The sequence below is a fragment of the Protopterus annectens genome, chromosome 3.part1, assembly GCF_019279795.1.
Source record: "Protopterus annectens isolate FY-2018-M chromosome 3.part1, PAN1.0, whole genome shotgun sequence".
In the NCBI taxonomy this organism is placed as follows: Eukaryota; Metazoa; Chordata; order Ceratodontiformes; family Protopteridae; genus Protopterus; species Protopterus annectens.
The window spans coordinates 1,372,606,626-1,372,632,314 of NC_056732.1; the positions used below are offsets into that span (position 1 = coordinate 1,372,606,626).

General features: G+C 38.3%; 1 protein-coding gene across 1 annotated transcript in view; it reads left to right on the forward strand.

Moving 5' to 3' along the window:
* SHARPIN (SHANK associated RH domain interactor) overlaps positions 1 to 25,689 on the forward strand; it is an 846,773-nt gene that overhangs the window by 725,309 nt on the left and 95,775 nt on the right. Inside the window, exon 12 of the mRNA XM_044066299.1 lies at positions 9,410 to 9,553. Within this exon, the coding sequence (XP_043922234.1) occupies positions 9,410 to 9,553 (144 nt within the window). The remainder of the gene's footprint in view (positions 1 to 9,409; positions 9,554 to 25,689) is intronic.

The window sequence follows — 25,689 nt, forward strand, 5'->3', positions numbered from 1 at the left end:
TTTTCATGTCTGATATTTACTATCACCTTTCTCAGCTGGTGTACTTGTGGATGATGTGTTACTAAACATGTCAGTGTTATAACATAAAAATGGCATTATGTTTTGGGGAGGAGGACTTCAATCAGAAATGCTGGCTTTTGTAGTAGTCCTGAGCAGTAACTTGTATTAAGTGCTCTTATAGTCTGTATAAAAACACACGGCCAGGCATTTTGGTGGAAAGCACTCACTCTAGTATACCTACTGGGTTTTCAGAAGATGATTTGAACTCTGATTGTTCAGTAATGCTTTGGAACTGGTAATGGTTTCTTTTAAGTTTACAATGGGAACTTCCTTTTTGCAAGCTCTAATAAGGTATACCTTGTATGATTTTGTTGTGGTTTGTATAATAAATATTTATTCTTATATGACATTTATTGAACACCAGTAGTTTCCATGTTAAAAGATAATGAACTGGGATTTTATACTCTGTTTATAAGCCTACACTGCTTCACTGGTTGTGTTTTACATCTTTTGAATGCTTGAAATACAGAGTATTTTCTATGTCTGCCACCCTCCAATATGTTGCTGTAAATAAGTTATTTTGTATCTTGAATAGAATGCATTTTATTAGTAAATGTTGAGTTAAAATACAATTCCTGCTAGCTTGAGTACTTATTTGAGGGAACTTCATAAAAAAATAAAACAGTCTAATGGCTGAGTACTGGACTTCAGGAAGCTGTCAACAAAAATGTGTATGTCTCAGAAAAATTGTAATGGGCAGGGTGATGATATGGAAGAACAATGGAGTATCATGAAACAACAATGAGCTTCTTTATTGGCATACTCCTTGAATGGTGCACTAATTTTATCGAAAGCAAAGGTCATAAACATATTACAGTGAACTCATGAAAGGGATAAATGTAACCATTACATGTACCTTGGAAATGTCTTTAATGTATTTGTGCATCTTGTTTGAATTTGTAGATAGTTATCAATTTTGTATGCCAGTGTTTTTATTGAAATTTTCAATAAATGGCATTAGCATAGTGCCAGATTTGTTTAATAATGATAAATCATGAGAGAAAAAAAATATAGCTGTTTCAATTGTGTCTGTGATGTAAACTGTTTACAACTAAAGTGATATAAATGTTTTTCATTTATATAAATGTAAGATTGCCTTTGTCATATATGTAAATTTAATAAAGATGTTTGAAAAAAAAAAAAGTTCTCCAAGACAGTTTAAAAAAAAAGAAGCTGCTGCATCAGAAGTTAGGTATAACCTTAGCTTTTGTGAAATAAAAAAAATGATAGAAGCAGCAGCAAAGTAAAAAGTACAGAATAAAGCAGAAGGCAGTAAAATGGCAGTCAAAAATGAAGGCTTAAAAAAAGAATTTTCTAAAAACAGAAACTCAATTATTCATGGTAATGTAGGCTCACCCAAAAGTGCAGCTCTAAAAATCTGTAACTAGCTTGCTCTTCTTACCCATTCCATGACAATAATATGAATGCACCATACATTAGTCCCACACAGTTGCCAATTCACTATCAAGATTTTTCTGCCAAGTTGTAACTATCAAGGCCATCCTTGAACTGCTTGTTTCTGCTCTTGTCAGAGCTCCACGTGTTGATCGGAAGTAGCACCCATTCTTTCTTGGGTCTATATCAGGTTATCGAAAGCTGATAAGAGCGAATGCTCTTTGATCAAACCCTAAACGTCAAACAACCTAAATAGCGAATCGCTGTTCCGCAAAAAAAAAATAAATAAAAACACAACATAAAGTGGGGGGCTGTGCCCCCCACACCTGCCTACTTAAATACCAACTCCAAGATCGCACCACAGTGGAAGAAATGGTAAACTCCCAAAAACGGCCCAGCGCCAGAAGCCCAGACTGTTCTTTCTTAAACGTCTTGCATTTTTTATTGCATTTATAGAAAATAACACATGCTGCCAGTGCATGTTGTGATTATCAGTGATTCAGGTGAAGGGCCTCTACATCCCTAGAAGGTCGTCATTTCCCCAATAATGCGTACCCTGGAAGGCATTATTGCTCTCTCTAGTGTGTGTGTGTGTGTGTGTGTGTGTGTGTGTGTGTGTGTGTGTGTGTGTGTGTGTGTGTGTGTGTGTGTGTGTGTGTGTGTGTGTGTGTTGTGTGTGTGTTGTGTGTGTGTGTTGTGTGTGTGTGTGTTGTGTGTTTTGTACCCAAAATACACGTTATTGTAAGTAAAAAATGTTTACACACACACTCAGAAGTACAGAGAGTCTCACACGTATACATAGAAATACACACAATCACAGCCACTTTGTTGGGTGAATATACCTCAGCTCTCTCATTGAGATCAAATGAATGAAAAAAATTCATAGAATCCAAGACGGTGCAACTGTTGTCACGCCCACAAGCCACTTTATTGTTACTGGTTTTGCTACATAGTGTTACCCTGTCCCAGTAGAATGATTGATTTGCTTGTAAACTTCTAAGGATTAAAGTTAGTCAGTCACGGTCAAATGACGTTTAAAGACATGCAGATAGGTGCGTGCGTGAAAGGGTGTGCCTTCTTTGAAGGTTGGGTGTCAGGCTGGCACCTCGGCACTGTAAATATCCACTGCCAGTCATTAGCGGACCGGAGTTCTGCTGTGGTGACCCCTAACCAGGAAAAGCTGAAAGACAGTTTTTAGTAATGCCAGACATTAGAGTTTTAAACTTCTTATGATTAAAGGAAGGCATGCTGGTGAACTGTCTGCTACTGATGGAGAAGGCCTTACTGTGTACTGTCTCCCTATCTGTCTCTATCTCTCTTGCTTACTCTCTTACACACACACACACACACACATACACATTTATTTCTTTCTTTATTCTATTTACTTTTTTTAATTTTATGCTTGCTAGACAGCATAGCACTATTTAGTGAGCATAAACAATGACAGCCATTTGTTTCCCTTTGTCCAACCTCATGGCAGCTTATTATGCTACCATGAAGTGAAAGACTTGTTTTTCAATGGGCATTATGTGTCCATTCAACTATCTGCTGGAGAACATTCATTCTCTAATAAAGGTAAAGGAGTACAGGCTGCCCATTCTGTAAAGCCTACTTAAAGTACAGCTACACCTGTCAATGTAATTAACCTCACCCCATAGTATCGGATAGGTGTAAAGAGCTGCCCAGAAATATTTCAGCACCTTTTACTTCATTTTCATTTATTTTGTTTTTTTCTTCCAGACATCATGAAGGTTGTACTATCTGTTTCTAATTCAGATCCCCTGTTGCTTTCTAATAGTTTTGTTTAAGGCCATGTAAAGTCGAGGTGAACACAGTCTTTCTGAATTTTCACTGTCACTTCCCACAAGTCTTTGTTCTGCTTGCTGAAGTCTGTAAAGTTCTATAAATCACCTGTGTAGCCAATGTGAAACTGTTTTCCAAAGAATTTGTTTAAGAAATCTTTATATGGAAGGCAAGCAAAAGACAGTTATGTAAGATACTTAACAGTATATTTTTCAAGGAGACACCATTTTAACAGTAAATTTTAACATTTGGTTTTACTAACCTTCTTGTTTAGCAGCATTTTTTCAGTAGTAGCCTCATTCCCTGCTAGGACCAACAGTGGTCTCACACCATTGAAAGTACTGACATAAGCCTGTGGCTCTGTTCCCCACTAAGGCCAACAGAGGTCTCACACCATTGAAGGTACTGATAAGCTAGTGACTGTTCATCAGTAGGACCAACAGAAGAGTCAAACCACTGAAGGTCCTGGCACAAGTTAATGTCTTTGTGAGGGTTTGGCATAATGGTTAAGGTCTTTACCTCACAGACATAGGGTACAGGGTTTGATTCTAACCTCTAGATATTGGCTAGGCTTGAAGTAGTTTGCAGACTGACGGCCTGGTATTAAACTACTAAAACCAGTAAGTGCATCACACCATTGAAGATCCTGAAAGAACTCCTGTGACAGTACATTGTGTCCTATACCTTGTTTTTATTCTCTAACTCTTTGAACCTATATGTCCTGCAGGTAGGTGTGCATGTGGTAAGCAAATTGTAATGCTATTCAGCACCTGTAACATGGTAAAATTACCAGTAAAACTCTCTGTAACCTTCTTACAAAAAACTGTATAGCAGCTTCCAGTAATAAAGTTAAATGTGGTAAAATTAACCAGATAATTCTATTCAACTTTCTTACAAAAAAATATATGGTAACTACCAGTAATAAGCATAAAAGTATCCATAACATTAACAAGTTCTAGAACAATAAATGTAGTAAAAAAACAATCTTATGCAGGGCAAGATACAGGGAAGTTTTCTTTTTACAACAGTCATCTCAAAAGATTTACCACTGTGGCCCTGCCTTCCTCAACAAGTCACTGTAAAAGTAGATTGTAATATATGGGTAGATTCCCATGCAGTACAATGTTACCCTTTGGCAACAGAGCACGATAGGATCATCTTTGTCACAGTTGCAGTATTACATGTCTGGTGTTAAAGACAAATTAGTAGGTCATATGAAGGAATGGCCAGAGTACATGTTAGAGCTTATTATATCTGTCTCAGACAGATAGTATTTCTGAAGGGTTACCTCAGCAGTTTCTACTGTAGCATAATATATTGCTATCAACTTGGGTGCCCAAGTCCCTCACGACTGATTGTGTGCTTAGGACCTTGTTATTAATGTGATAATTTGTGGGCACGTCACTCTTCCCAAAGGGCATGCTGATGCATTTTTTTGGCATTCAGTTTGAGGTCTTGTTTCTAGTACCAGTCGATTGTTTGGGTGAGACCCTCTTGGAGGATGTCCACATCACTAGGGGAATTGATGACAGCACCTAACTTGCAGTCATCTGCAAACCTAGTCAGCCATAGCCCACTGATTTTGGCATGCACCTCAGAGGTTACCAATGTCCTTGTTAATGAGGTTACATGATAGTCCGTTCCATGGCCTTGTAGATCAGGCTAGTTAGGCTGATGGGTCTATAATTTCCTGAATTGGTGGATGGCCCAACAGTGGCTGTCCTCCACTCAGCTGGGATAAAGCTGGTACTTAGGCTTTGGTTGAATAGGGCATCTAATGGTGCTGCAAGTTCCTGCTTGACTTCATGTAGGATGCATTCTGGGATGTTATCAGGTCCCATGGAGGCTGTATTTTTTGTCTTCGAGAGGGCAGTGATGACCTACTCCCTAGAGATAAGAGGAGGAGGGCAGGTGCTGGGGATGTGCTGAATTACTGATTGGGGGAACAGAGTTTTCACTGAACCTGTCTGCCAACAGGTTGGCTATTTCTACGGTGTTTGTATATGTGGTGCCCTTGACCACCAGTTCTGAGCAGATCTGAGTGCTTCCTTTCAGATTGCAGGCATACATGAAGAAGGCCTTATGATTGTCTTTAGTAGATGTGGCCAGTTTGGACTAGGTTTGCTTTGGATGATTTCACTAGTGCTCTTATTTGCTTGCTCAGACTAAGGAGATATTACTTCCAATTAGGCACCTGTTCCTTCTTGGTCCTGGGCAGCAATTTTTTGATGGAGTTTATTTATTGCAGATGTCCACCAAACAGGTGTACTCTTCCTTGAGGAGGAGGATTTAGTCCTGTCAGGTATTCCTGATTCCATGCAGCTATGTAAATGCTCGTTTAGTACTTTGGTGTGGGTTTGAACATTTGTGCCAGTTCCTACAGAGAGGGAGGGAGGTGTAAAGCTGTTTATACCTTCCCTCAGGAGGTTGTAACCAGGTCTGGAGAAGTTTTTTTGTTTGACCTTAGCTGGGGGGGGGTTGAATTTGAAAGTGACCGCTTTGTGGTTAGATCTTCTCAGGGAGGATGACACTGTAGTGATGCTGCAGTGGTTACTCATGTTGGTTAATACCAAGTCCAAGATACTATCACCTCTTGTGGGGGTGGCAACTAGTTGGTTCAAGGCATTTGCACTGACAAAATCAATGAATCTCTGAGCATTTGTGTTTTGGCATGAGTAGTTCTTCCAGTCTATGGTTGGATAGTTAAAGTCGCCCAGAATCAGGGTAAAGGATTGCATGTTGATAGATTCGAAGAGGTCCAGATAGGTGGAGTGGGCATCTTGAGTCAAACCTGGGGGGGCCTGTAGCTAGCTATAATTTGAATAGGGGTCTTGTCAACAGTTAACTGCACCTGGAGTGTCTCCTGTGCTTGACCAGCCTGGAGGTGTGTATATCTTTAATATATATTGAAACTCCACCTTCTTTTGCTTTGCTGCCCATGGTTTGGGGTCTGAATGAATGATAGGATGAGTGTCCAGGTATGGCTGGGGTGCTCTCCGCAGCTTTGAACCAGGTTTCTGTGACTACACAAATGTCAGCATATTCCACGGTTAAGAATGTTTGCAATGAGTGCAATTTCATGTTTAGACTCCTAGCATTTAGCAGCATGACCATTAATTTGCGTTTTAATTAAATTTTCATGTTGGTAATTTTGACCTCATGACATTGCCTAAAAAGGCTCTATGGGGGAGGTAAGAGCCTTTGCCAGAAGCCTGAAACCCAGTGGGGATAGATCCAGGCCATCTCTGGCAAAGCATCATAGTCTGTCGTTCATGTCTTCCCAATCTGTCAGGTACTGGATCCCCTTGGAATAACACCAGAAACTAAGCCAATTGTTAAAGTCAATCATTTTCTGTTTACATTGAGGCATCATTCTTGGTGATGGTAGAATGCTGCTTAAGTCTAAGGGCATACCTGCATGGGCACATATTCAGCAAGCTCGATCATGTGTCTCCTCAATTTTTACATGATGTTTTCATATGTCATACATTATTAGAATTGTCTCATTTCCAGACATCTGAATAATGTGGTTCATTTGAGCACTATCCTCACAATATTTACTCTAGCCACAAAGACTCTTGCAAGGCATTTGGATTATATTATTTTGAAGTCTGAGATAAACTGGCATCGCACCATCTTAGTTAAAGCCTGTTATAGCATTGTCCCAAATTGCCGTAACATGCGTACATTTGAACAGCAATATTTAAGATGTCAATCTCATAGGCTTATTGCTGTGTAATGAGAATGTATCCGGTGATTATCATTTCAGCGTGTGCTATACTGTCTGATTAAAGACAGTCCAATTTGACAGTTTTCCTGTACATTGTCTAAGTTTACTGAAAGTGAATAATTCATTCCTTCCATTATTTCTTTAATGGCAAATGTATTTTTTTCAGGTTGAAGTTCAGAAAGATTCTGCTAGACTGTGTCAAAGGAAAAATCAAAGATCAATGCAGCCAACGTTCAGTTAAGGTTCCTTTATTCTTGTACAAGGAGACAAAAATGCAGTTCAGAAGTTTGTCTGACATTATACAGGAAATACTTCATTATTATACTGTTTTGTAAGCCATTGCCCTCTAAGCTAACGTAATAAAATACAACTCTTAGCATTGTTCTAAGACAGGTGTTTACTAAGTTTTTCTGCTGATATAGCAAGTATAAACTTCCCATGTGAAAATTTCCTAAGATATCAATGTGGCCTCGCTAACTGCCAGTCTGTAACAATTCACTCATATTTCGGTGTTGCAATTAGTGATTCTTTCCTGCTTTGAGCATAAAGCATATTCTGATTTCAGCCTATAATCTTATCTACAGCTGCAGTATGAACAAGGTTATTTGCTTAAGTCTAGTAACATTTCAGAATACTGTATTGTTCCTTTTCCTAACGTTAGCAAAATCATCTGTTTCTCAGTGTATGAACAAGGTCATTCACTGAGCTGACAAGAAGCAAAGTCAGAAAGTACATGCAATTATTTTCAAGCCTGTAGCAGAATAAATGTGTTAACCCTTTTAAGTTCCTAATGCAGCAAGCATAATGCTAATACATACATGAATACATGTTTTACTATATATGTGAATACATATTTCTCTCACAACTGCTACATGGGTTGCATGTGATGTGCCCTTCCCATCCAATGTGGATCCATTGATAATAACAATATCTGTAGTACACTTTGCATATTTGCCTTCAGAGAGATTTAGGAGAATAAACCAAGGCCATGGATGTCTCATGTAGCACCCTTTGTCATTTTCTGATCTGGTGCCCTTCAGATTGAGGAGCAAAAAAAAAATAGTCTTTTTGTCCAGTCTGGCACTCCTCACCCTCAACTCTCTCTCAAGCACAAGGTCTGCCACTCAACTTGAGCTGAGGAGCAAAAAATATGGCTTTTTTTACTTTAAAAAACTGTAACAAGCAGCTTGCTACAACTAACATTACATATGAAGTATTGAGGCAAGCGCTTCAGTTGTGACAGCAGATTTCTTTTCAGTAATGTAAATAATGCCAAGACTGTACTACTGCTGACATCCCAATAACTTGTACCCAGGTGAGTCTAGAAAAGATGCTGCAGATGCAATGGATAATTAGTAGGGAATATAAAATACTGCATGAAAATTTAAGAATCAGTCAGAAGAGGTTAGAAAAGATTGGGATGAGATACTGGAAATGCAGTTTACAAAGGAGCAGTGGGGTGGCATTTTTATGTTTCCCAAGTCTGCAACAAAGTTCAGAAGATTTGGGATTTTTGCATTGAAGAGTTCACAGGTATTTTAACATTCAAGCAGACTTTGTATAAATTTTCCTCAGTTCGATGGAAAATGCTAGAGGTATGATGGGAAGTAGAGACAGAGAGAGAGAGAGGGAAATGGGACCATGTTTTTGGGAATGTAACGTGTCAGATTTTAAAAAAGCTCCCTTTTTGATGGAAATGTTGAGGGGGCAAATGGCTGTATCTAAGGAAATGATTCTTTTGAACTGAATGAGATGTAGGATATGAAATGAAAGATATTAAGAATATATATATATATATATAAATAAAATATATATACACATATACTGCATGAAAATAACAATGGGAATGGTATTATGGTCTGTTTTCTATTACTGTATGTGTACCTATGTCACTTTTTGAAAATGTCGTGTTTAATAAAGATGTGTAAAGAAAAAAAAATAGAAACGCCCAAATGTTTGTCTCAGCAACAGCCTCCATGATTGTCTCATTCACTGTGGGAAACAAATGGGCTGAATGATTAGAGAGAGAGAGATGATTGCCTGTAGGCAGTGGGATAACTAAAAAAGGTAATGCATTGGAGATATACAAGGAGATTCATATGTGGAATGGAGAAAAAAATAAACTCAGTTACAATTGGCTGTATACATAAATAGAGGAATGGGCTATTTGCAGTACATCATCTTCCTCTGATTTCGGTTTCTGTTTCTCTGTTAAATCTAATAAGCAACTGACCTCACAAGTTTGTGTTTCTCTGCTAACTCTAATAAGCAACTGACCTCACACATTTGTGTTTCTCTCCTGACTCTAATAAGCAACTGACCTAATAAATGTACCACATGCACCATTGCTTAAAAAGAAATGTCATACTCTAATTACATGGATAAAAACAATAATTAAATATTGCTGCTTTTATTCTGCAGATACTAGTTAATATGGGAGAGGCCATGTTCTGCCCATTGTGCAAGATTATCATACAGAAGAAGGAGGGCTGTGACTGGATACGTTGCACCGTCTGCCACACTGAAATCTGCTGGGTCACAAAGGGGTCTCGTTGGGGACTTGGGGTAAGTTGCATATGTAAACACTCGCATTATGATAGACAAAGTTGTTGTGTGACTAGGCAATGACTAATGCAGCTCAGTTACATTGTCTGAACTAGAAACCCCACTAATCCTCCATGATGTTGTGTTTCTGCAGTTTCTTGCGTACTTAATATACTTCTTTCTCCCCATTGCTCTCTCTTTCTGAAAGCATGTGCTGATTATCCCTGTTTTCAATGGTGGTGGTAAAGTAGGTACTATAAGTTGCAGCATAATGCCTTCTGAAAAATTAATTATCAAGGTGTTGCTTACTGTGATGGAGCTGAAGTCTTCTTAAGACACTAGGGGCTTGCTTGCTGGATTCTGCTGAAAACAAAGTCTAGTTATAATTGCATTTACAGTCTGTTGCCCACAGCAACTTGCAGAATGTACAGTGATGCAGCACCAAACTTTGTCACTTTAAAAGCAGTAACTAATAGGTTCATAGGTTAGTACTAAGCTAACTGCCCTTGCGAGCCATTTTAAGCCTAGCCAATTATCCCTTGTGAGACTCAAACCATGCACTTTGTGTTTGTAAGGCAAACACCTTAACCATTAGGCCACCCTCCCAACCCAAGGATAATAAATAGCTTTTTATAACAAATCACACAAACTACCGTTACAGCTGCAGGTACTGTGCTAATGTACTTCTTAGCAGCATGGATGATGTGAGAGATACAATATTACCTCAGAACAAGTGTGTGTTCCTACACAAATACCTCTCCTAACAATTTCATTTGCTATAGTCTTTTTATAGTGTTTTGACATCCTGTTTTTCTCCTTGGTATTCTATTTTGGTCTTTGTATGAAAACATCTGTTTACTGGTGTTGGCAGAAAAATATGTTTTCATCCTGTAGAGAAACAATACTGATATTGTCTTTTAAGGAAACATCTTGTGCAAATGCTGACTTGAAAGCATATCCATTAAAACTTCCTTGCTTAACAGTGTCATATGATAGAAACACGTACAGATTGTTTTCCTGTTGTCCATTCTTTAAGAAAGCAGGTCAGCTTTCTTGCTGACAGTGTGAAATGCATACATTCTTGTAGATTCTGTAGGAAAACATGTCCATTAAGCAAATTCCTTATTTTCCAAGCCACAGTCATTTAGTATGGATGCTAATCACATATTGTTAAACTCTGTTTTTACATTTAAGAAAGCTTTATTTTATACCTTGTTTATGTTGCATATTTGTAGCAGAATTCATTTCAATCTGTTATTCACTGTTAAATACACTCTAACAATCCCCTCTTTTTATTTTTTAAAACAATTTATATTAATATGCATCTTTTGACAGATTATACAGAAAACACATTAAGAAACAAAACCTTTAGTCTTCTTTTGATTCAAGTCAAAATGCAGTTTTACATAGTTAATACAAGGGTTCCTGTCAGTTCGTTGAAACTTCAGCAGTTCGAACACCAGATGTTCGAACTGTGAAGTTCGAAAACTGATTATCGCAAAGCTGCGGAACACCAAATTCTTTCCCAGGGAAAGAATTTGGTTGGCCGTTTCCACAGCTTCGCTATTTTCAGCACTGTGGTGGAAAGTTACGGGTCAGGTTCAGGTAAGTTACCACCAGAGGCAATTACATACCCAACAATTAGAAACATTCATGCTTTTTGCATACCAACATTGTCTTGCCAAAATCATATTTAAAAAAAACAATAATAAATAGCTATTAGCAACTTGTAAAATATCTTATCATGTCAGGTTAATCTGATTACCAGTATTTCTAATGCAGTAATACCTGCCCCCCCCAAAAAAAAAAGAGTATTGTCAAGAAGGAATGAGATATTATTTCTTCCTGTAGCTTTATTTTAGACCCTTTTGCAGTACTTCTCACACAGTCAGTGTAAAACTGAGAAAGTACCCCTCCCCCTGTAGTACTGCAATATTGTTTATTTGCTTTATACTGTAAGAATAGAATGTATGCCAGCCCAACACTTTGGTTATACATTTGCTTTATTAGGTTACTAACAAACTATGGACCTTTGTCTGATTTGATCATTTTTTATAAAGTTTTTGCTGTTTACCCTCCTGCATAATTGATTTGAACTGTATGTATATTATGGCCCACCTGCTGGCAATACTTGATATAATTAGGTTCATGGGTAGGTACTAGGCTATTGGCCATAGGGCCTATATAAGCCTAGCCAAATGACACCCTGACTTTTGCCACCCAAGAAAATTATTTTCCTGTGCCCCTGTCAAGCAGAGCCGTAGAAGTGATCCCCGGGGTGAATTTCCTATCTCCAGGGTTTTTTTACTTTTAACATTTACTTGCAAACAGATTATCAGTGACATGTATGCACAATTGTGATGTTTTATTATAAATACCAAATAGTGTTGCATGTGAACATTTAACAGTTATGTTTTAATAACAATAATGTTTTAGAAAAACTCAAGCCACTTGTCTGGCAATCAGTCTTTTTTTTACCTTATCTGCTCAATATTTCCTGTAACTATTTATCCATTCTGGGAAGGTCTGAGCTCACATTTTAGACTTTGTAGACCATAATTAACCCTTTTAGCATTTTTCCTTTAATCATGTATTAATACACTTACAGCTTGATATTAGAATGCAGTTGTAAAAACAGTATTATATTTATGATTTGCATAACTATGCATTTATACTACATAACTAGACATTATTTTACAATTAGCTTACATATTTTTTAACTTGGATTTCAGTATTTTTTATTTTATTTAACTGCAAGACTGCTTGACTAATACCATCTGTGATTTTATTTCTTTTTAAAATTGCCTATCAGAACTTTAACTGTTTGGTGTGGTGTTACTATATAATTTAATAAAAATAGATATTGGCTTAACTAACACGTTTATATTTACATGATTTACATTTGCTGTTGTTTGCCTTTTCTCTTGTGCATTTTAACAGATGTACTTTATATGAAAAGAAAATACATGCATGTCAATCTTGTGACTTCAGATTTTTACTGTTATGCACTAGAACTGTTTTGTTTACTTTTTGACTATGCTGTGAGAATGGCAGTCATATGCTCTACTTTACTGTAGTACTGATAAACGTCTTGCTTTAATTGAATGAAAGTTTTAAAATGTTTGAGAATGATTTGTCCATACATCAGATCCTACCATGTATGCTTAACCATTTTTAAAACACAAGTATATTGTAAAATATTCCTTTCTTGCACAGATCAGCTGTAGTTTCCTGCTCTTTTGCAATGTTTTCTTAAGCTCATCTGTTGTATGCAGGAAGTCAGTCTCTGTCAGTGCAGCTAATTTATTTTCTTTATGCTGTAACTGATGTTCAATAATTTCCTGTAATGTTGCATGGTCTTCCTGATATTTTTCATTAACCTGTTCTGCTGAATCTAAAACCCCTATGCAGTTTTGAAAAAAATGTGTGTATACCTTGACTAAACTTCTTGAACTCGTGTCTGTCTTTTAGAAGTTTATTACATTCTTTTGTAACAAAATGTACTAGAGGTTCTGTCAGTAAACAACATACCCAACATACTAGTCATGAGTGACTCTATAGTCAGGCACACTGATGTCCCACTCACCAGGCTAAACAAGGAGAAAGTTACTGTCAGCTGCTTGTCGGGTGCCAGTATCTGCCACATAATGCACGCACTCAGGTCACTCCACATGTACAAATACAGCTCTGTCATTGTACATGTTGGTGTGACTACATGAAAAAAGACATGAAGGAGCTCTCGGATCTTGTAGCCCAGGCAGGTCCGAACCTAGCCCTGAGTAGCATCCTGCCATCGCCCAGAATGATACCATAGTACAAGGACAAAATGATTGACTTCAACAATTGGCTAAGCTTCTGGTGTCATTCTAAGGGTATCCAGTATCTGTCTGTCTGGGATGACATGGTTGACAGACCACAATGCTTTCCCAGAGATGGCCTGCACCTGTCACCCCTGGGATTCTGGATACTGGCTAAGGCTCTTTCCACCCCTATAGTGCCTTTTTTAGGCAAGGTTCAAATGCTAAATTCACCACTGTAAAAGTTACAAGCAAGCAAACTCTGAGGATAATGCTACCCAATGCTAGAAGTCTAAACCTCAAAATGCACTCACTCGAGGCACTCCTTAAAATGGAGAACATCGACATCTGTGCATTGACAGAGACCTGGTTCAAGGCTCCAAAGAGCATCCCTGCATTACCAGGCTATAATTCATACCACACCTTTCGGCCACCTAACTGGTCCGAAACACTAAAGGTGGAGGCATGTCCATATTCATTAAGGATATCCACACCTCTAGGCTAGTTGCTCAACATAATGCATCCGAAATTACCCAAGTGCAACTAACACTGGGCAAGATTGCAGTCTAGGTTGTAGCTTGCTACAGATCCCCCACCATGCCCCAGGATTCCTGCTCTTCATTTCTTAAGATACTGGAAAATATTAAGGTACAACCCAATACCTTAATTATGGGCGATTTCAACTACCCCACCATCATCTGGGAAAACTACTCATGTACCAACTCATTCGCTCAATGTTTTCTGGAATTCATAAATTCCAATGCCTTGGATCAGCTTGTCCACACCCCCACCAGGAGCAGCAATATCCTGGACCTGGTCATTATCAATATGGGTAACGGGTGTTCCACACCAGAGGTCAACTCCTTGCTGATCAGATCTGACCACAAGCTAATCACCCTAGACATCCATATCCCACCCCCCATTAAGGAAACCACCATCAAAAACTACTCCAAACCCAAATTCATGCTTTTTAAGACAGACGTGGCAAACTTCACGACACCTATGCAGACGGAAATTAAAGGTACGACTGCTGAATGTTACACAAATGCACTGTATAAGCACATACACGAGTGCATGGATCGTGCCATCCCCAACAGAACCAAGATGCTATCCTCCAGAAAAAAGAAGCCAATCTGGTGGCCCCCTGCCATAAACAAGCTCTACAATAGAAGGAAGAATTTGTTGCAGAAAAGAATAAAATCCCAAGATTGGAGGAACTCCCTGGTCAGCCTCAGCAAGAAGCTGAGATTCCCTCATAAAATCCTCCAAAACCAGTTATGAAATTAAAATCGCCACTGATCCCAAAGACAACCACAAAGCATTCTACAGCTATGTCAAGAATCTCAATGGCAACACTCAGATCTGCTCTGACCTACAGCACAATGGCACTAAATGTACAGAACCAACTGATATTGCCAGCATCCTGGCAGATAGGTTCACTGCTAACTTTACCCCCCATAGGGCCCATCTTAATACCGGAAGAGTGCAGAGCCCCTGTAATCACCGATGAACAAGTAAAGACCGCACTCTCCAAAGCCAAGAACACAACATCTATGGGACCAGACAACATTCCAGGCTGCATACTGCATGAAATACAGAACGAACTGCCTTCCCATCTAAGTACCATGTTCAGTCATAGCCTCACCTCAGGCTATGTGCCTACTGAATGGCGCACAACAATGGTTATCCCACTCCACAAAAGGGTGCCACCACAGACCACAAAAAATACCACCCCATTAGCCTGATGAGCCTGGTCTGCAAGGCCATGAAACATATCATCTTGGAGCATATAAACAAAGGCATAGGTAACCTCCAAAACCTGGACCCCACTCAGTTTGGGTTTGTACCAGGTAGATGATGTCTACTAAACCTGATTGACTTCTTTGAAGCAGTCACTAGAACCGTAGACAAGGGCAAGGTAGTGCACACAGCCTATCTTGACCTCGCCAAGGCTTTCAATACCATCCCCCACTCTGAAATTATAGATAAACTCACTAAACTGGGCATAAATCCCTATGTCACAAGATGAGTGGCCAACTGGCTCACTGACAGAACCCACACAGTAAAAGTAGCCACCTCCAAGTCCGACGTCAGTCCAGTGACAAGTGGAGTACCACAGGGTTTGGCCCTGGGTCCTCTCCTGTTCAGCATCTACTTCTCTGAAGTGCAGGCCAACAACAAAAAAAGGTCTTTGGCTAACAAAGTTCGCAGATGACTGCAAACTGGGAGCCATAATAGAATCACCTAATGATGTAGACATTCTACAAAAGGGCCTCACAGTGACAGATGCTTGGTGTCAAAATCATGGCCTCAAGCTCAATGCCAAGAAGTGCATTTTCATCCCCTTTGGGAAAAACTCAGTACCCATGAACACCACATAGGCAGTAGCTCACTAAGCACTGAAGGTGTGATAAGAGACCTCGGGACACAGGTGGACAGTAGTCTCTTCTTTGATAACCACATCGCCACAGTAGTCAGGAAATCCTTCTATGTGGCACACGTCATCACAAAAGGTTTCTCCTCTAGAAAAAAGGAGGTCATTGTTCCTCTCTACTCATCCCTCATCAGACCCATTATAGAGTACAGTGGCCCATTTGGCATGTATCTCACAAGACACCTACAACAATTGGAAAGGCCACAGAAATACCTCACTAAGAGGATTACCGGCCTCAAACAGATGCCATACGTAGACCATCTAAAAAAACTCCAGCTCTACTCCATCACATATCGCCTACTCTGAGTCAATCTCTGCCTAACATACAAACCCAGAGCTGTTGGACATGCTACACTTAAAAAAATCCCAAACTCTCCAAACCACATGCTCCAGGGACCTAAACCTTGTCATCACAATAAACAGAACATGCTGGAGGGATAGATTCCTGTACCAGAGACTTCCCATACTCTGGAACAAACTACCCATTCATGTCAAGCAAAGCTCCTCATTGGCCCTCTTTAAGAAAAACCTTGACGACTGGATTGGAAATAGAAAATTCACCCCAGAGATCACTTCTGCAGCACTGCTTGACAGGGGCACAGGAAAATAATTGTCTTGGGTGGCGAAAGCCAGGGAACCTTTTTAACTAGGATTATATAGGCCCCAGGGCCAATAGCCTAGTACCTACCTATGATATTTATCATTGCACTGCTCCTTCCAAATAGATACATTTGGTACTACTACATTCATTACATTAATTGCTGTTATGGTTTTTTCCCTGTGTTCGTATTGATGCAACACTCAGAAACTGATCTCCATGTCTCAGAAATTTGAATTCCGTCTAGTAGCTTTATAACAGACTGCAAAAAAAATGTTAAAAAAGGCATACAACATCCTGTTTACCACCACTGATAAGTCAAAACATTCATATATGTTTATACAGCTTTTGGTGAAATACAGCCTACCTACAAAATGATACTTATTACCAAAAATTTTGCCCACTTATTAATGTTCTGACTTAAAAAGCTATCTGGAAGAATTTTTCTACATGAGGCTGCCACTCTATACTTTGCATTTGCTGGTTTTCACCCTGTCATTCCTTATGTGCATTCCATTACTGACTATGTCCTGGATTTACAGACATTGTGTTTGGTACTATAAGTTCCTCACACACTATTATACTGTACAATAGCCAGTGGGATTTAAGTGTTTGAGTCATAAAATTTGCATTTCTCTGACTGTTCCATAGTGCTCTAACATGTAATGGACTTAAAACTTTATTCTGCTAAGCACTACAGTACGGCATAGAAATATGGTAATGTGTGTTCCAATATTCCATCCTGTGCCATACTCATTTGTAAAAAGAAAGAAAAAAAAAAGGAAGCAAAATGTGGCAGTGAGTCCAGTTGTGCATGTAATGTCATGGTATATAGGGAACTATAGCAGCCCATATATCATCCTGCTCATATTCTCCCCTGTAGAAGTGGGAGGGGTCTATGAGCACCTTTGAAAGGTCCAGTAATTTACCCCATCCCATACAGCACTATTTGCATATCCTGCCTTCACCGGGTATGCATTTGTGTACACAGCTTTCACAACATGTATGCATGTCATATTGACCAGGCAGAATGGAAATTAAATTTAAATAAGCTATTTAAGCTGTTTATTCATGAGTCAGATTAGTGTGCCACATTAAGACCTGGTGCAGTGCAGCAGACCATCTCTGAAAGCAGTCTTCCTTATACCGCAAACATTATGGCATATGGCACACAGCTGCTGGGGAGTGGGGTACAGAAGAAGGCTACCCTATGCATGAAAACATGAATATTCTCTTGTTTTGATGTCAGGATAGGAGGTAGAGTGACACTAGACATAAGAATGTTCTTTTATTTTACAAGAGTAGAGTGGAAAGAATGACCCTAGACATGAACACTGACTTTAATTTTAGATGGTACAGGAGGTATGGAAACATTCACTTGAGTATTGCATTGATTTTAGATATGATGGAACATAGGTGGAGGCAGTCCTAGGCTGAAGCAATCAAAGTTTAATTTACTGGATGAAAGAAATGAGAAGGGCACACTCTGTGTATGAGCATATATGTTTGTCTTACAGAGGGCGAGGGTGCTGAAGATACAGTTATTGCTTCTTTGATAGTATAAATGGTTTCTTGCAAGTGACTTTTGTTAAGCTACCTGGGACTTAACATTACACGTTCTTACTGTGTTTTACAATAAAGCCTATAATGGAAGTAAATCATGTAACTAATACTGTTTTTTGCCATCCTTATTATCTTCACAAATCATCTTTTGAAATCTATCTTCATTATGTGGCCGATATACTTTGCCAACTTTTATTTCTGCTATCCTGATCCTCATCTGCACCCATATTTGCATTACCCATGCTAATAACTATCCCCCTTAACCTTAAAGTTATAATGCAGCATATGCTGTGCTGATTAAAAAAATTCCAGGAGCAGCCACATCTTTGTTCAGGTTCAGCCACTTTGTATCCCCTATTCTCAGCAACAGCATCTTTTGTCCGATGTGCTCTTGTTTTTAAACAGCTTCCGGATACATTTTCTACAACTCTATAGGTTTTTTTTTTTTTGCCTTAACTGCTTCTTCTGTAATTCTTCATGCGTTGATGTTATTGTGTCCACATTGCACAAGTTGACGTTATGGTGCTTCCTCACTGATTTGTTGTGTCTAGCAATAGATTTGAAGAGCATTTTAGTCTGAATGCTCCTCTGACCAATAGGCCCATTGTGCCCATGTCCTCACACAGCGATAACCTTCCCCATGCTATATGTATCAGTAGAGTATAGGGATTAATGTAAAGTGGTACCCTCACTATGATAGTCCGTTATTATTATTTTTTTTTATGTACATGGTCTCTCTCACACACACACACACACACACACACACACACACACACACACACACACACACACACACACACACACACACACACACACACATCAATCAATACCAACCCAGATGACCTCTAGAGCTGTGATAAGTACCCTTTTTGTTCATTTTCATTCTGAGTTACGTATATGGGTGATACATTATATTGTGATTGTCTGATTAGATGTGTGACTTAGAGATCTTTCTGAGGATGATGTCATCCTCAAGAGAGGTCACCAATAAGTGTGCTTGTGGCAAATACATTCTTCATAAGGATTTTCTGCTCCGGTGTCTTTTCGGTCTTTGGCCTTCACATAAAGTGTCTGACTGTAAGCTAAAAAGATGGATGAGAAATAGGCTGTGAAAATTTCTGTAGGCAGGGTACATGAGAACATAGTTGCTCTTTCTGTCTTGTAAGGGCCTGAAGTCACTGGATCCACAGGGGTGCAAGTTTTGTCAGCCTTTGGCCGAGATATCTCCCATGGATAAATTCCTATCTGTTAAAGTCCCTTTTTCAGTTGACAGTGCCACACTAACATTTCAGTCTCATGGGACCTCACTACATTTAGATGCTGCATCACAGCTAGACAGTGGTTCCTTGATACCTGCAGCTGGCCATTGAGTTCTTCTCATAGTGAAAAGTCTGTGTCCCCTTTCTAATTAGCAATTCCTGAACAAAAAAATACCTACTGTGTTTTTGAGAGTACTTCTGTATAGGCCAAGCTTCCAGAACTTCACACAGTAGGGCTTGTGCCTGCAACATCAGTTCTGATGATGTCCACCTCAACCATCTTAAGTTTTAACTGCAAATGGTTCACTGGGGAATATGTAGTGGCATAGCAAAGAATCTATGCTACCCCACTGTGGCCCAATAAACATACTACCTTTGGGACAACCACTCAGTCTAACAGATATATATATATATATATATATATATATATACATATATATATATATATATATATATATATATATATATATATATATATTATTTCATAGATCTCCCCTCCAACTTAAATGTGCCTGAAAATTTAATGTTGGAACATTCTAAATGGGTAGTCAAAGAGTTGTCTTACTCTCAGTTTATTTAGAATGGTTAAGCTCAAATCTACTGCATTTACTCCAGCTCTACGGGCCTTTTGAGGATTCCTTGTCAGAAACGTACTCTCAGCCACCTTGCCTAGGAAATCTGGCCTTTCTATTGGTTTGTACACACATTTATGTATTAAAAATGGTGTCTGATCCTGCCATCATTTCCTTGGAATCAGCTAGAAGATCTAAGCCCCCATGTTTTAATAGTATCCTTCCAAATCATAAGAGTCATACCTTGGAAAGTTTTGGCAAAAAAGGTATATAACTTTACCATCCTAGTCATTATGGGAGTTAAATGTCAGACACACATGCTTAGGTACCCATGAGATAATTCAAGGAATTCACACGTGATCATTCAATACCGACAGTTAAGAAAGCAGAAAAGGACAGAAGTATCATTAATCATTGAAATAGCTACACCCAGCAATTATAGTGTCCTGTGTACTGAGAGACACAAAGTCATAAAATGCAAGCAGAAACTATGGAAATGTGGAATAAAAATAGTTCCAGAAGTAGTAGGAACAGCATGGCTAATAAAAAAAAGAATTTTCAAGCATACTTAAATATGCTACCAATACATGTAATTCTGTATAAACAGCAGAAGGTAATTCTGGGTACCTTGCATGTGCTGAGAAAAACACTCTTGGAAAATATTCAAGACTGAAGCAGTCCAGGTGTACCCCAACTCAAGAATACGATCCATTCCTGTAACAGTATTAGAAACACAAAACATTTTGAAAAATTAAAAAAAGAGATAATTTATTAAAAAGATTGAGGAAATGTGCAAGAGGTCCCAGGGCACCACCCTTAAAGACTGTCTCTCAAAATGTTTGCAGATGACTTTCAGGGTCAGCAAGAAAGCAATAAAATGCTATGATATTGTCAATGTGTAGACTAGGACAGCAGGCAACATGAGTGGTAAATGTTACAATGCCAACCTGAGGACATCAAAGGATAGCTACTACATGTGCCACTGGACCTAAAATTTGTTCTTTGGGTCTCCATTATGGGAAACGGTCAAAACTTAGAAGAGAAAGGCAGACTGATCTGTACATTTTAACAGTTCCTTTACTGTCCTATACCTAAGTATACTAAGCATTTTCCTGCCAAGCCATGATCATTTTTTCACAAACAGTCTTGCAGCAACCAGTTTACACAAAGTAAGACATTCATCTGTAGTATAGTATAACCTATGTTCACAATATAGATCAGTACTGCAGTAGCCTTAGCTGTATGGGTTATAGCCTGCATATGATATAATATCTGTCCAATTTCCAAAGCTTCAAGGTCACCTTCCATGCACCCAAACTATTATTCAGCTTGAAATGAGCTGAAGAAAAAAAAAAGGGTTTGGGTGCCAAGCCTTTCAGAGCTTTCTTACTACCAAAAAGCACTCCTCTTGCGGTCTTTACTATATATTTGCTTACCAGGGCAGTACACTGATCAATATTAATAAATTTCATGATCTGCCTGGGTAAAACACAAAGCATTTGACATGCAAAAACTGCAGAAATGTAAGCAATAACTGAGTACTTTTGAGTAGTTACATGGAAAAAAACTGTATAGTAAGATTCTAGTGAGCAAGCAGAATGCAATGCACAATATATACGTTAGTTTCTAAAGTGGATCAACCTTCAGTAAGTCTGAGAGAGGAGAAGATACTTGCAAAAGAAATAAGGATATTGTGTTAGGTGATTTATGAGACTTTTACTAACCTCTAAATAGGTGTGTCACTTTCTACTTTTTTGTAAAAAGTTGTTAAAACTAATTTAAAACAGGTTTGTCCTTAGTAAAAGTTGTGTTATTTTAATTTGGGGTTGGGGTAAGTGTTTAAAGTGCTTTTCACTGTGTTCTTTTTTTTTTTTGGAAAACAAGACTTTTTTATTACTTACATGTTTCACTGACAACTGCTGCCAAGCTTTTCCTTGAATCAATCCACCTTTTTCAGCTTTACCATGGAGCAACCTACCAGTTCCTCAGTTCCTCCTTCTACGAGCCACAAAAAGAAAAAAAAAAATAATAAACATACTTTGCTGCCACAGCAGGCTGCTAAAGTGCCTCAGCAATAGATGGGTGACTCAGTTGTGGCCATTTCTGGTTCCTCAATCCATTCATCTTTTTCATTGGCTCCCTCTGGTGTAGTCCCTACAACCACTATGGACCAGGGGTTAGAAATGTTCTCTGTGGCTGCTGGAGTGCCTTTGGTGGGCAAGGGGGAAACCTCACCCATGTTGATTCTGGGAGAAGGAGCAGGGAATGTTTGCCTGCCTGCCTAGCCAAGTTGGAATGCCTGTCTATAAGGAGATTTTGCCTGACAAAAACAGGTCTGCTTCTTCAGAAATTCCTGTTAAAAGAAGCAAACTCTTAGTCATATGTCTTCTTCTGTATCAGTTACTTTGGAAAAGAGTGATTTGTTGGGCTTAATTCATGCTCTTGACCATTCCACTTCAACTGTTTCTAGCAAGAAAAAAATGAATTTTTTATTTTTCTGAAGAGGTTCAAGATTTTGAACCACAAAATGATTGTGAAGGGACAACTTCTGTTTTTTTCTTCTTGGTTTCTGATTAAGATCTTAAGGAAAGTTTTGTTTCTGCCAGTCCCTTTGAAGGATTCTCTTTTTCTGAAAATATTTCCAGTGGAGCATAAAACTAGTTTTAAAAGGCTTTTTGCGTGGTAAAATTCCATTGTCTCTGATGAAATACGATTTATTGCAAGTGGACTTTCCCAAACCTACACCAGTTCTTCCGGTTCTTTTTGCATTGGAAGATGTATTTGCCTGATATATAGTCTGCTGCCCCCAAGAAAGCAAATTGTACAAAGCTCCTCGGTCTTATACGTTTTTTGTTTTAAACAAGAAACATCTTTAGTTGCAGACATTATACATCACTTGTAATCTATCCAGTCATTGTCAGTCAAACATTACATAGCTTGTTCAATTCCTGCTTTCTTTTAAACTTTATTCCTCTTCCAAAACATTATTCTGGATGTCTTGTTCCCACAGTTCCCATTTTATTATGTAATTTACTCCTACTGTTTTCTAAAAATTACATTTCCAGTTGTTTTATCTCTGTTACTATATTCACAACTTGTAGTACAGTTGGTTTAGACTTTGATTTCCATTTTCTAGTAACTGATTTTTTTGTAGTCACCATAATTAAAAACAGAAAGGCCTTACTATGTCTAGGCAATTCCGATTCTGTATCATAGTTTAATAAAATCATTTCCTTGGTTATACCAATTTGCTCACCAAGTATTTCTGATTGTGTAGTTTGCAGGTAATGCTTAAAGTCTCCCAACTCATTACACTCCCAAAAATATGTTCCCAATTATCTCTTTCTTCCCCATCATACTGCCAACATTTGCTATCTACCTGAGGAAAAAAATATTTGGAGTATACTTGGGGTATAAAAATACCTTTGTAAATACTTCCAAATCTCCTAGATCCTAAATCTGCTAGACTTTGTTGCTTATTTGGGAGGCATACATATATCCCCCAAATTGTTTATTTGTGAATTTCTTATCCAATCTGTCTTCCTAATCCTTGCTAACCTCCCCTGATTGATTTTTATAGTTATCTTGCAATATTTTATATGCTGTACATCCCTTTTTTTAACAGCAGCTTATGTTCTAGATTCTATCAGTTCTGACCTTTCACTTAGGATTCCCCTATTTCTTTCTTTTTGCCTATACTTTGATATCAAAGCTTGATATGGAAGGTAATCTCTTTTACTGCAATCCAAGTAAATTCTTGGCCTCTTCCCATTCTATTACCTTTCCCTCTCTAATTATTTGCTCTGAATACCATGATTCCTTTGCCAGTTTTCTCCAATAATTTCTAGCCCCCTCTTTTCTTAATTGCAATCATCCTTATCAGGAAAATCTCCTTTCTCCATTCCCGTGATGACTTGATTCTTAGAATACTTTCTGCTACTTTATGATTACAATATTTTGTATGGTTATTGTTATTCTCCTTAAGGATCTGCATCAGAAATCCCAGTCTCTCCTAGTTTCTTTAGCCTCCCCCTGTTTTGTCATCATCCCTTTCCACTTTAAATTGTAGCTTTCTGCTTGAGCTATGCATAGGAACCTTAAATCAAGTAATCCCAAATCACATTGTCCTGTTGGAAAATTCAGCTTATCCTACTCTACTTGACTCTTGCTGTCTTCCTCTCCCAAATAAATATTTCAGCTCTTTATTAATTACTATCCACAACACCTCCTCTGGTTGATAAAAATACGCCTGACCCATATATAAAACTAAAGGGACTAAAAACATTTTTTACTGCTTGTGTTTTGCTATAAATATCTGTAAAACAAAGCTTCCAGTTTATCAGTTTTTGTATTATCTTTTGTTTATTCTTTTCCCGCATATCTTTAATTGCCACAACAGAATCCTTTTTAATCCATACTCCTAAGTACTTAATTTTATCATGTCCCCATAAATATGGATATTGCTGAACCAATTTGTGTGTGGGTACATAGTTTACAGCTATTGCCTTTGTTTTACCTTCATTAATTTTGTATCCCAAAAAGATCTGAAACTGTCTCAAAATGTTCCACAACAGTGAAATGTCCTTTTCTGGTTTTATCAGGTTAAAAATAATATGATTTGCAAATAAAGCTAGCTTTTCCTGACTACCAGAGCAATTATATCCTTGAATTTCTGAGTCCCTTACTTTCTTTGACAGTGGTTCTAAATATAATGCAAATAACAAAAGGGAAAGAGAACACCCCTGCTGGTTCCTCTGCTCAAACTGAAATTATAAGACAGGAACCGACCCACTTTAATTTTTGCCTTTGATCCCTCATATATCCTCCTAATCAACTTTATAATTTTATCAGAGAATGTAAATGCTTCCATTCTCCTGCTGTTAGAGTCTCCTCTTACTCTTTTGAATGCTTCTTCTGTATCAAGACCCACCAACAGTGGTAATTTTAGCATTCTGCTTCCCTCTGGATCATTATTGTTCTGTTAATGTTTTCAAATACTTGCCCCCGCTCCATAAAACACATTGATCCATATCTATCAATTTTGGCATCGCCTTTTCCATTCTTTTAGCCCTTATAGACATAAACACTTTATAATTGTGGTTTAAAAATTTAAATGGGTTTACATGAAGCTGGATCTGATGGGTCTTTATCATCTTTATGTATTACAGCCACCACCGTTTTTCTTCCAGGATGTTGGTGCATCTCCTCCTCTTAAAATACTGTTAAACAAAAGCTTCCAGATTGTAATCCCTCATAGCTTTCAAACTTCCACAAGAATAACATCTGTTCCTGGAGACTTTCCTGTAGATTTGTTATCCATCACCATTTTATGGTGCTGGATAATATACTTAGCTCTATAAACTGGTCCTTCATCCAAAGGCAACCACTAGAGGATGCAGTTCTAAACTTCAACCACATTTTCCTGGATACTCTTAACTCCCTAGCTCCACTCGGGGAAAAAGAGAGTCAAAGTTCACCATGCACCATGGCTTTCCCATTCTACCCAAACATTTATGCACACAGGGACACAGCATGGACAAACTGGCTTAAATCCAAATCTCCCAATCACCTTCAAACTACTTTGTACCCACACACAAAAAAATAACTTATATAAAAAGAACTATTACCTAAAACATCACTCAAAAAAAAAAAAACAACCCCAAAATTATATGGAGTACCATTAATAAAATCCTGAAATCAGGGTCTCCCAGGATACCAAACCCATTTCCAAACCTCTCTCCTGAAACTGCCACCATATTCAACTTCTACTTCAATGATTCCATTAATAAATTTGCACAAAATTCTCCAGCCCTTACTCCATACCATTATCCTCACTCCCAGATGACGTACCCATCTTCTCTCTCAAACCAGTTCCTACCTCCTACATAAAATCTCTCCTCAACTTATCTCTCTCATAGTGTTTAAGGACCTCTG